Below are 12,332 nucleotides of genomic sequence, written 5' to 3' on the forward strand. Positions count from 1 at the left end.
GATACAAAACAATGGCAAGAATACCGCAACCATCACTAAGCTGACGGTGATGGTTCATCAAACAATCCGCCTCATTCGCCGCATAGCCAATCGCCATCGCGGCATGCGCGAGGATGACCTCAGACGCCTGGTACAGGCATTTGTCCTGAGCCGTGTTGTGTACTCGCTCCCCTACCTTTTCCTCACGCGGGTGGAGGAAGACAAGGTTAACGCACTTATCCGACAGGCGTACAAGGCCGCCCTCAACTTACCCCGCTACACTTCCAATGAACGCCTTCTTCACATGGGCATCCATATAACTCCCTAACTGAGCTCACGGAAGCCCACCGCTCAGCCCAGTTGGAGCGATTATCATCTACCCTCACCGGCCGGAACATCCTTGCTCGCATCCATCTCTCACCTCCCGGTCACTGCTCTACACAACATACACTTCCCCCTGCGATACACCGCGTTCTTAAGGTGCACCCCCTGCCAAAGAATATGCACCCAGAGCACCATGTCACTCGCCGCAAGGCACGCGCAGAAGCTCTTCGCAAGCACTATGGCTTCCAGCCAGAGACCGTTTACGTAGACGCTGCCTCATACCCCTCCCGCCCAGCGTTCGCCCTCAGCGCTGTTTCCAACTCTTTGCAACTGGTCGCGGCCGGTACAACTTTTGCCTCCACTTCCCTGGAGGCGGAGGAGGCGGCGGTTGCCCTCGCCATAGCTACTACCCGAGCCACAACCATCTTTAGCGATTCTAAATCCGCCGTACGGAACTTCGCCCGCGGCCGGATCTCTACCCCAGCCTTCCGGTTCCTCGCCTCCCTCCCCCCACCCGAACACCCTATTCAACTAATATGGGTGCCCGCTCACACGGGTCACCCAGGCAACGAAGCAGCTCACTCTTTTGCTCGAGGATACGTCAGCCGAGCAGGGACTGCCACTGTCTGGGGAGATGCTCGCGAGCGGTATCGTATCCCGAAATCTCTGTTCATTACCGTGATCAACGAACCATCTACCCTCCTCCTCATAAATCTATGACTAAGCTACAACAGGTGACGTGGCGCCAGCTTCAGTCCCGTACATTCCCATCCCCTGCTTTCTTATCTTTGATCCGTCCAGGACTGTTCTCGCCGCAGTGCACCCTGTCTGGGGCACCTAAAGCTGATTTTGAGCATATTATGATCAAATGCTCGGAATTCCACCCTCCAGCCACTTGGCAACTCTCCGACCTCGAGCGATGGGAGGCTGCGGTGTCCAGCTCTGACCCGGCCGTTCAAAAGCGGCTGACAGACTGGGCTTTGGGCGTCGCTGGGAAGCACCAGCTTCCGGCCACAACACGCAGCCAAGAGCCGACCCATCATTAGCATGTATTCCCTTAAGGCTCCCAAATATAAAGTTTTTCACCACCACCACCACGCCACCACCACCAAGCCTTGACTTCCCTTTGCGGACGCGCAGCACGCGGTCCTAGTAAACGTAACTGCAGCGCCAGCAGCGGCGGTCAGTGGCGTCGGGCGTGCAAGAGGCGCCCATTTTCCTTCCTATGCGCCATAGGGTTAATCACAGTCTTTGTATTAACTCTATGGTTCGCGCCACTAGAAAGTATTCTAGTTCACTATATTTGGGGATAATCGAATCGCATCGTGGGATCGGGGAGCCAGGTTTTATTGACCGCTTCGTCTTTCTTTTCCATGAAAAAGAAAAGTTGAGTTTGAGGAAACGTAAAGACTAAATGAGCAACAAATGACAAAAAAAAAAAAAAAGTAACCATAGAAACTCGTTGATATGCGACACTACTGACTCAACGTTTTTAGATCCCTTTCAGTTTGAAAGCTGCGGCGCGGGGAGTGTCGCCTTTCCGTTTCCTGCCGCGCGGTGGCGCTCGCCACGCTGTTTGCCCCAAAACCCCAAAACATTGGTTTGCCCGACTGGCGCGGCCCTTTGTACCTGCGCTCGCAGTGGTTTTGCATATGAGCGTGTTTGTGGTGTGTGGTGCCGTGATTATTGCCGCTTGCTTATGTCTACGAAATGAGTAGCGAACATGCCACGTTGCTTCGTGCCCGGCTGCAAAAGCGGTTATGACTCCCAGACACCTGCTACCGGGAAAAGACATTTTTTTCGGCGACCCTGTACATCTCCTAGAATGGCAGCGCATGATTCCCCGACTGGACAGACAGCTTTCCAGCTCTTTCGTTGTATGTGATGTACACTTCCACGACGAGGATGTACTAAAACATTTTGTGCACCAGATTAATGGTGACACTGTCGTCATTCCGCGCGACAAGTGGGCATGAATCTCATCCTACAGTTGTGAACTTTACCCAAATATTTCGACTGCTGCGTGGAAGTGTGGAGGGTGCACCGAGTGCTGTGCTTGTGGGTGTTCAAGACACACTGAAGAAATGCAGAGAAGCACACCGATGCAAGCAAGCTCACCTGCATGAACTGATTGAGTCGAGGATGCTCGACTTAACTTCTGAAGTTGACACGCCCGATCACAGTGACAGTGACCACATTTACTCGAAAGCAGAAGCCGATGAAAGCATACTATACTATTTTTCAGGCTATGTGGTCCACAAATTCTCCAAAACCTCAACTTGCACTTCCTGCATGGAAGATATCAGCTCTCACGTGCCAGTTGTTGGCAAAGACGCATACCTTACAGTGTATAAAAGCTTCAAGCAAGGATGCCTAAAGCATCCCACAAAAAAGGTGCTAGAGTTTACTAATATTGTGAACAAAGCAGTTTCGGTTTCCTTGAAAGGAGGTCCAGTTTTTGGGGAAATTTTTTGGGATGTGCTTGATGAGCTGGAATTCCAAAACCTTGCCCGGCTTGGTTGTGCAGAACATAAGGCCACTTTTACATGCCAGGTTCTGCATTTCGTCATAGTTACACGCATGCACTTCTATGCGAGAGACCAGAATCGCCGGCTGGAAAACAGAGAAAAGGTTGCCATTGCAAATAAAAAAGCTCGCCTTCTGTAGCTATTCTCTCTGCTTCCAACTCAGTGTGCCTGCATTTAATGCTTGCCTATGCTCACTGAAATTAACACTCTAAAAATTAAAGTGCAAAACGCTGCTCCCGGTTGTGCGATCATTGCAAATAAAAAGCTCGTCTTCTGCAGCTATTCCCTCCGTGCATCCGGCTAAGTGTGTCTGCATTTAATACTTGTGTCCAGTGAAATCGGCATTGTAAAAAACGTGAAAACGCTGCTCGTATGTGCGGTGCTCTGTTGGTAACAGCGCGGAATTTCGTGAATGCGAACTAGAAACGGAACATCGCTGGTTCTCATTCCTTAATGTGCCGTGCATTCTCCCGAATAGCTATTGATAGCTTTACTCCAACAAATACTAAAATGTCCAGGATAAACGTCGCAAATGCGATGCGATAAAGCGCGAGGCAAATAAACGATCTTTTTTTTTTTTTCGAACTGGCATCAGCCTGCTCTTTACCTCACCCAGCCTGTACCCTCAGGCGAAACAGTTTCTTTAACCATGAGACTGAAGTTTTAACGTGACAGCTCCAAAAGCCCAGAAAATTTGAGCTCTACGTGTCCGTTCCCAGTTTTATCGTGGATGAGAACCGGCGAAGGCTGCCACCACACCAACAGCAGAGTGCGAGCGGTTTCGGGCCGACAGCGACAGCAGCGCCGCGTGGCGAGTGGAAACGGACGGGAGCCGCTTTCTCGGGAGTGACTCGGGGGAGCTTGCAAACTGAAAGGAATCTAAAAACGTTGCTACTGACTAGTGTGATCACCTCCTTGAATTTTCTATCTTTTTTTGGGTTTAAATGTTTGAGCTCAAATTTACTAAGCGTAGTTTTCATAATAGCGTTTAGCAATATCTAGCAATATCTAACCAAATGTGAAACCGCGACTCGCCTTGAACGGCCCAGTGAGAACACGTCATTGCTTTACACGTTGGGGCTTGGATGAAAACAAAGTCAACGTCTGCTGCACGCACCGCGGCCGTTCGGCGGTCCTCACGTGATGCTCGGGATCGTGTGCTCTTGAGCTGTCATGCCGAGATAGCAGCCTAGAATGCATTTATTTCACGCATTCCTTATCCTCCTGTGTGCCTTTGTAGTTCAAGGCACGGACGAGTCGTCTGCGAAAGAGCTTCCAGACTGTTCCAAGGCACCGAAACCAGGCGATGTTGCTGGGGGAAAGACGTTCAGGTGAGAGCATGACTCATAGCGCGGCAAGTGTCCGAACCTTTCCTAGGATCTAGAGGGGTGCTCCTTGCGCAGGGAATCAATCACAACCTCAGGACTTCTGTTCCGATTGGTGCTGTCATCTAATTTTACTGAGAGCGAGTTCCAGATCCCACGCACGTGCCTGAGGCGGTTTTCCTTGTTTGTTGCGAGAGCTTTGTTCTGCATGCCGGTGCCTTGCTGCTGCTGATTTGTTGCACACAATTTTGTGGCAGCGATAACTGTGTATTCCGAGTGCATCTGTATTTTAGATCATCTTTGAATTACAACAGTTCACGCTTTGTCACCTTTGGAATGTTGATCGTATGCACTTTCTTGGCATGTTGACTCAAGCACAGCTGGCACAGAACGTTAGCAAAGCGTACAGATGGCCTCGAGGATTTAACGCCCCATGTTAACTATACTCAGCATGCATGGCGCATTTTTACGTGCATTGACTGGAATGTGTACTCATGCAATTTGTTGCAGCGAGTTATTTATTGTAAGCACACTCGATGGCAAGATCACGGCCCTTGATCCCAAAGCTCACGGAAACCTTGTGTGGTCGCACGAAACGGGACCAGGAGGACTTCTTTCTTCAAGCCTTAGTAAATTAGAAGTAAGCAGACCCTTCCATTGCAATGTTACGATGCGCATGCACCAATATTTATCCTGTGCTAATCAAGTTTGGGATGGCTGCAGTTCGAGAGGTTTTCGTGTCACCCTATGTTTAATGTCATTTGTTATAAACGTATGAAGTGTATAAGTATGGTTCAATCATTTATTATTTGTATTTTTTTGTGGTTGATACTCTGCATTTTCTGACTTAGAAGATGCATTATTTTTGCACTAGTTGATGCTCCATCTTATTATGACAGTTCATATCTAGCAACTGCTGCCTGAATTTATGAACGCAGCTGCCTTCCCTTGCAGAATTGGCAGATACCATGAATATTGCTGGATACATGACTGCACTAGGGTTTATTTCCTGACAAAGTTTTTAATAAGACTTATCGGGATAGTTGTTTCATTCTTGATGGAATGTTTCTGCTGCATGAAAGGGGAAGCGTAATTTTTGAACTTTATTTTATACAGCAATGCAGGGCATAATTCTAAAGTGCACATATACTGCTTAATCAGATAAGTCAGCCATGTGAAAAGTGCTCAGAAGAATAAGAATCATGAAAAAGAGAAATGTGAAAGTTTTCATTGGGCCGCCCTGTGCATTAAAAACTGCCTTTGGGGAACTTGTTGGGCTAGAAATAAACTGACTAGCCTACACGAAGATTTTATTTGTCTACCTAATGCATGTGTCTATATTGCTGAATGTATGTATGGTAAAAAGAAATATAAGGGCATTATTTTTCTTTTTTGTGTGTTCCTTGACTTTTGTATGCAAACTATTTTTGCTTTTTTTATTGGATTATGTTTACAGAATTCATAGGTGCTGTATGCTCAAGGATTGCTGCTGTAGCTGTGCTTGCCTGAATTAATTTGCAGGAAAAGTTAGTGATACATAAATTTTTTGGGAGAGTCACCTCTGCTCAGTCTTTTCACTGTGTGACTTTGGAACAGTGTACCCACAAATTTATTGCATGTTCATGCAGTCATGCCTCCAAATACTTAGTGTGGCCATTTGTTGAATGTAGTTTGAAGTAATGCCAATGTTGAATGTCAACCACTCACCCACTCTTGCTTGCTCTTTATATCTTCACGGTATTAGATGCATAACCGAGGTCAGCGGGTGCGTCTTGTCCCATCGTTGGATGGCTCGCTGTATAAATTCAACGGGGAGACTGTGGAACCACTTCCTTTGTCTGCTGATTTCCTTCTGAGGAGCTCCTATCGCCTGGGTGATGACCTTGTCATTACAGGCGGCAAGGAGGCTCGCACCTATGGAATCAACATGCACACTGGGCAGGCAAGACAGCCTTGTTTTTCACCCCTCAGTGATGAACTAACTTGCTTGTCATAATTTACTTAACCAATAAGATGATAAGAAAAAGGATGTATAGAAATGATCATTTTCCAAATGCAGGTACAATTTATTTGTTCGAATGGCAGTGGGCCCAAAGCCTCTGAACTTTCAGTTGCCTGAGGTAGTGGAAGTGCCAGTTCATGTTCATCATGAAAAAAGGGAGTTTTCAGCATCTTTAAAATTTTTCTTTCTTTAACATACTTGATTTCTTACAACAAGTAATGACATTAAGATTGCACTGCATTATGTGCCATTTACACTTAGTTTTAAAGGATCCATGAAAGGATATTTACCAAGCTTAAGAAAGGTGTGCAAGAGATTGGTATTCCACCACGTGTTGAATTAACTATTCATTTATTGATTTCTTCATTCTTCATCACATACCCCACTGATGCCTTGAGGCAATAAATATTGTTACAAAAAAAAATTGCATCTGTTGCACCCTATCCCACCCTGGGTGCACCCAATGATTTGGTGCTCATCTAGATTGTGCACTTTACGTCAATAAGGCAAGCGCAGCTGCGAACACGTGATATCATCCTGATCGGTTGCTAGGAGCAGATTTTTAAATGTTTTTAAGTTATAGGGTTCACACAGAGCCTCTAAACTTGAATACCTGCAAAGACCACCTCTGCAGATTTCATGCAGGAGATGCTCAAACTTAGCCTTAAGTGTAGACGCGAGGCACCTTTAACGCTGCCTGTTCAATCTGGGAATACTTTTATAGTTTTGTGTAAGTCTATTTTTGGGGAAAGGAAGGGGCAATGTCTCAGTTCTCAGTGGACACCTACACTTGCCAGAGGTGCATATGTCATTGGTTTAAATCCCTATCGTAAACTAGGGTCCAATTTGACTAGAAGATGGAGGCTAAGTGGGAAGCAAAATGTTATAACGCCACCCTGAACAAAGTATGGTTGCATCACAATTTTCGTACGAAATCGCTCATATTTTCTCTGACATCTTTTTTCTCAATTTGGATTATGGCAACAGCTTTTCAGCTGAGCATGTTGTGTACACATTGCATAAAATGTTTTCAGGGTCCCTTTTAATGCCTAGAGTGCATTAGCATATGCTTGCAGAGTTTCATGAAGGCCTTGAGTGAGGAGTGGGGCATGCAAATTACACATTGTTTAACTGTTAGCAGAGCCTGCTCTGTCTGTCACCCATGGAGACTCGAGCTCACTAAAACATTTGAAACATTAACTTTTTTTGGAATTCAGTTTCCTGCCTGAGGGGACCTACAAAATAGCTGAGATGTAGTAAAACCTCAAGCTGGGCTTGTTGATTCATAATTATTAAAAGGATTTGCAGTGCTAAAGGACGACACACAAAGAAGCACAGGACGGCGCTGAGATGTCAACAGTGTTGTACTGGGGAAGGAACGCTTTAATAAATTGCAGAGGTTCTGTGTTTCAACGTTGTGATAGTATTCAGCACATTCATTGCACAATCATTTCTTGAAGTTCTACTCTCTGCAAATCATTTTTTTAAAGTTATATTTACTTTGTTGTTCTGATACCCATCAGTGAGCCACTGTGTGCAGCTGCTTTCTTGGGGTGTTTAGTAATGCTGGAAGTGGACTTGCATTTGATTGCAGAGGCCATCATATGAGACTTTAGTGGGCGACTTTAATTGAAAAAGAAGAAAAAAGAAAATATGGATAGGTGCGTAGAACACCTAAACATGGCTCCTATAAGGTTAAGTCATGTGATAGCAATGCCAGTATTTCTGGCTGGAGTCGATGCATTGAGCAAAGTTGCGCTGTGGGATGCACAACAGTGCACTGTTGGCATCACCACAAGTGATTTGAAAAGAAAAATTGGTAAAAAAATGCACTTGTGAAACGTGTGTGCAGCTGCTGTAGAAATGCATTCCAATTAATTGCCCATGGAAGCCCCTCTATTCTGTCTAGGCTGGCATCTTATTTGTTTATTGCTATCTCTTTCTCTTCTTTGCCTACATATTCTCCCAAGCTCACCTGGGTGACACAGATAACCTCCCTTCCTGCTCATGAGGTTGCCATGTGTGCGATGTATATGCTCATGAAGAGGTAGGTAGTCTGCTCTGTCACCCAGGTGAGCTTGGACCTGAATTGATATTTAGGTGGGCTCTACATGTGCAGGTGCAAAAGGTTTGCTGCGTAGCATAGATGCAAAAGGGAGGGAAAATCTGACATGCAAACCCAAGAATACATTTTTGCATTCTAACGAAGCTTCCAGATTGGTAAAAGCAAGGCCTAACATACTGTCATCTATGATGTCAGGGATTGCAAGCCATTAATTTTCAGTTCAGGTTCAGTAGTCTTCTTCAGCAGGGTGGGATACCGTGTTGGTCTTGCTCAATGTACTGATTGGGAAATGAGCTTGTTTTTCCCCAAAGTCAAGGACTGCCACTGTTTTGCCCTTGTCCATGCGGAATGGGTGAGCCATCCACAAATGTAGTTCTGATAGAGAGCAAACATATTTCTAATTGTGCTTTAAAGATTACAAGAGCAGCACTGCTCAGTATGAGATGAAGCATGTGGGGCACTCACACTCAGCATTAGATGAGGTCCGATTTCTCATGATGTATAGTAGTTTATTGGTGGGTCACAGCTTTTGTACCCAGCGTAATTATAGAGTCGGTATCTCTAATGCAATTAGGCATAAAAATTGTGCAGACCCTGCCACGAAACATGACCCTTCTTGTTTCATTCTGTTCCTCTGAAGCATTGCTTGGTGGCTGGAATGTGAAAATTCTAATTGGCTGCAACAACTAGTTTATGGGGGGACGATTTCCAGTTTCTAACTGGAACCAGATGGGACGGGTAGTATGTTCAAATGGGGCTTTCACCACTGATGAATTTGTATGGTACTTACATGCAGGTGCGATACATGTGCACCATGGGCGGCTGTGACCATATGAAAGAAGATTTCAGCACTGAAGATGTCCTCGTTGTCAAGCGCAACACCCAGACTGTCAGGGCTATTGAGCCACGTTCTGGCCGAGAAAAGTGCGTGGATTTCATGCCTTCTGAAGACTTTTTTTTTTTATTTTTGCTGTGTGTTACCTCAGTGGTACAGCTGGTTGCTGTTGGACGGGTTTTACCACCGTCAGCATACTTAACATGAATGCTCTACACGTTGGCTTGGACTGACACCAGTGCTGTGAAGCATTGGTCGCTGAAGCCAAGACATTGTTCTTGGTGTGTTAGTGACGGTTCAGGGTATCTGGAGCGCAGTTGGATTTGACTTGCCTTTCGCTTGTGTCTACAGTGTGCACTCTTGGCAGGCTCGTTTTGCTGCATTTCACATGTGGCTGCAGTCCCACATGTGCAGAGAAAACACACTGCAGTTTGCTATCTCAGCAACTGAACACAGTGTGTGACAGCTTGCAAATTTTTTGAGTTTGGCCTCAAAGCTGCTGCTTGAAGGAAACAAAGATGAGAAAAAAAAAACGGAGCAAAATTGGGTTTGTGGTGTTTGTAAGGTTGGATAGCAAATAAATCTGCATGTTGAGATTCTTCAGATTCCTGATTTTTTCTAAAGGCGTGTGAGCTGTCGCGCACAGTGTTCGAGGTTGGTGAGATAAGCAAACTGCAACATGTTTTCTGAGCACTTGTGAGGCCACAGCCTCATGCTAAACACTGCAGAATGGGACCATCAAGAGCATGCATTCTCCCCGTCAATATGACACAGGTGAAAAACAAGTCAAATTGAACTGCGCTCCAGCGGTCATCAGCTGCCACAAACATACTGAAAGTATTGTCCCGTCTCCAGCGGCCTCTCTATGGTAGCACTGGCCTTATTCCCATCCATGCTGTCAAGAGTTCTTGTTACAGGGGGTTAACAGCTGCACTCTTGCTTGTACATACTCTGTATTATGACCTTGCAACACATGCTCGTGGTGCACGCATACACCTTTCAGATGAAAACTGCCAGCCACTAAGGCTGTCATTGAGCCACTTTTATGTAGCAGGGCTCTTGTAGTGCCTGCACTGCTCCTGATCTCTGGAGAGGTGATCTCTGTAGGAGGACTCTAGGTCATCTCACACTTGAGAACATTGAAACACTGATGATTTTAGTACCACAGTGCATGACCCTGAAGCAAACTTTTATATCCCTGATAGCCGCACTTTGATGGTTGGTGATTGATCACTGGCTCTGGGGTTTAATACTTCTATTCTTTATATTAAAAACTTTTACAGATGGCAACAATAGTCACTTAAGATTAGGTAAGAGTGTACCAGATCACATTATTTAATGTTGCAAAGGCTTCTAAAAAAATGTTGTGCAATATGGGCTTACATGTGCTTAAAGTGTTCATCATATTATTGCAACCCTAATTCCTGTGTGTCATGGCCCACCTTTGGGCTGGTTTTAATTTTCCTTGGAAGGGGCATGACCCTCCTGTATTCACTGCATTTCATCCTCTTCCTTTTGTCCTATGCAGCAATGTTTTATTGCCTGGTTACTGTTCTAAGTTATTTGGAAGCATAGTGTTCTTTCATATCTTAATTTTTTGCTATGTAGTTGCTCTTCGAAAATTTAAGAGAAGCAGTTACAGTAGAATTTCGGTGATGCGAATCTCACAGAAGCTCAAAAAAATTGTTATCATCAAAATTAACATAAATAAGTGTACAGAAGCATGGGAAAGGCATTCACGAAACTGTTTATGACTTGGAAGGTTTGTATATGGTCCCACAACTCACCACTTGTGGCACGACAGACAATCGGGATGTTGGTGATGTGTGGGCCATGTGGCACAGCAAATTACTCCCCTTGCATACAGCACAACTAGTGATCACGGAGCCAATGATGTGCAGTGTGTCCACGCCTGCCACGTGTGCCATCGCCAGCTGCTCGTGATGCGCAGCGTGACTGCCGATAGTAACGTCGACGATTTGTGTGTCGCACACCGCTGCAAACCTTTCACTGTGTTTAAGCATGACCAGGCGATTGCGATGTCTGCAACATGTGCGAGCAATGCATTGTGCTCAAGGCACCGTGGTCGCGCTTAGTGTGTTCATATTATTTGTAGTGTAGTAATGTAGTGTAGTGAGTGTGTTCGGAACGTATGAAATTCTGCACATTGTACACAATGCATTCCGGCGGTGTAATTTTACGAATTCGTATAATCCCGAAATTTATATCGCACTGGTTCTACTGCGATAACGCAATTAAGTGATTAATGTGACAGGAAGATTTTGATGGAAAAATACAGCGCAGAGAAGGACGAGGACAAAATGAAGACACATAGGACACACGAGCGCTGCCTTGCAACAGTTTATTGCGAGCCTCAGAGCCTTATTGTACAGATGAAACCCCCAACATCATACATGCGCAGTAGGCGATACATTCATATCTTGTCTTAAGTATATCAACTCCTTACGAGTAAGAGCGATAGAAGGCTTGGCCACGCAAGACTCACCCAACCGACCTATCATTTCAGCTTCTATAATCTCACGAGTCAGTTGACATCGGTTTTTTGCGATAACATGGCATTGTTGGTAGTCAGGATGGCACACGGACATTTCATCTGGATCGTGTTGGTTTACATTTTCGTCATTACAGTTTAGTTTACATTTCCTGCAGTGTACATCCAAAAACCCTCCTCGCTTTTCAGACACATTGTTACAATGTTCCCGGAGGCGGTCGTTCAAGCACCTACCGCTTTGCCCTACATAGCTTTTCCCACATTTCAAAGGGATGCTGTAGACCACTGAACACGAACATTCTACAAACTTTGTACGGTGGTTCTTCTTGCAATTAGGGTTTCTTGAACCACCGGGCCTTGTCAATCTGCACAACTTCTGCAGCTTATCGGGGGCAGAAAAGACAACTTTCACATTCCCCCGTTCACCGATCTTTTTCAGGCGATGAGACAGGCCATGAATGTACGGGATCACAGCAATCCGCTTGTTAGTAGGCGGCAGTGATTTACTAGTTTCTTTTGAGCACAAGCGCTTAAGTAGGGTTTCGGCGACACTGATAATGACATGTGTGGGATATCCCGCAGCTCGGAGACGAAGGATCTGTTCATTGAAGCTGGCAGCCATAAGTTCAGGACAAGACTTACACAGGGAATTTCTTAAGCACAGTCCCGCAATACCCCTCTTTACAAGTTTGGAATGTGCAGACCCAAATGGGAGCAGTGGCTTATTGGAGCGAGGTTCATACTTCCAGTAAATCTGTTCAT

General features: G+C 45.5%; 2 protein-coding genes across 2 annotated transcripts in view; both read left to right on the plus strand.

The window, feature by feature from the left end:
- The first annotated feature begins 1,921 nt into the window (after positions 1–1,921).
- On the plus strand, positions 1,922–2,970 carry LOC146206510 (uncharacterized). Its single transcript, XM_084587033.1, has one exon. It carries the CDS (start codon positions 2,239–2,241, stop codon positions 2,968–2,970), a length of 732 nt encoding a protein of 243 aa, XP_084443159.1. The 5' UTR covers positions 1,922–2,238.
- A 900-nt stretch (positions 2,971–3,870) lies between these two features.
- Positions 3,871–12,332, plus strand: part of LOC146206511 (eukaryotic translation initiation factor 2-alpha kinase 3-like) — an 80,299-nt gene continuing 71,837 nt past the window's right edge. The window contains exons 1-4 of the mRNA XM_084591238.1: positions 3,871–4,162; positions 4,667–4,796; positions 5,901–6,098; positions 9,020–9,147. Of these exons, the coding sequence (XP_084447364.1) occupies positions 4,026–4,162; positions 4,667–4,796; positions 5,901–6,098; positions 9,020–9,147 (593 nt within the window). The 5' untranslated portion in view covers positions 3,871–4,025. The remainder of the gene's footprint in view (positions 4,163–4,666; positions 4,797–5,900; positions 6,099–9,019; positions 9,148–12,332) is intronic.

Source organism: Amblyomma maculatum, chromosome 1, assembly GCF_055883805.1.
Source record: "Amblyomma maculatum isolate TAMU_Amacu chromosome 1, ASM5588380v1, whole genome shotgun sequence".
NCBI lineage: Eukaryota > Metazoa > Arthropoda > Arachnida > Ixodida > Ixodidae > Amblyomma > Amblyomma maculatum.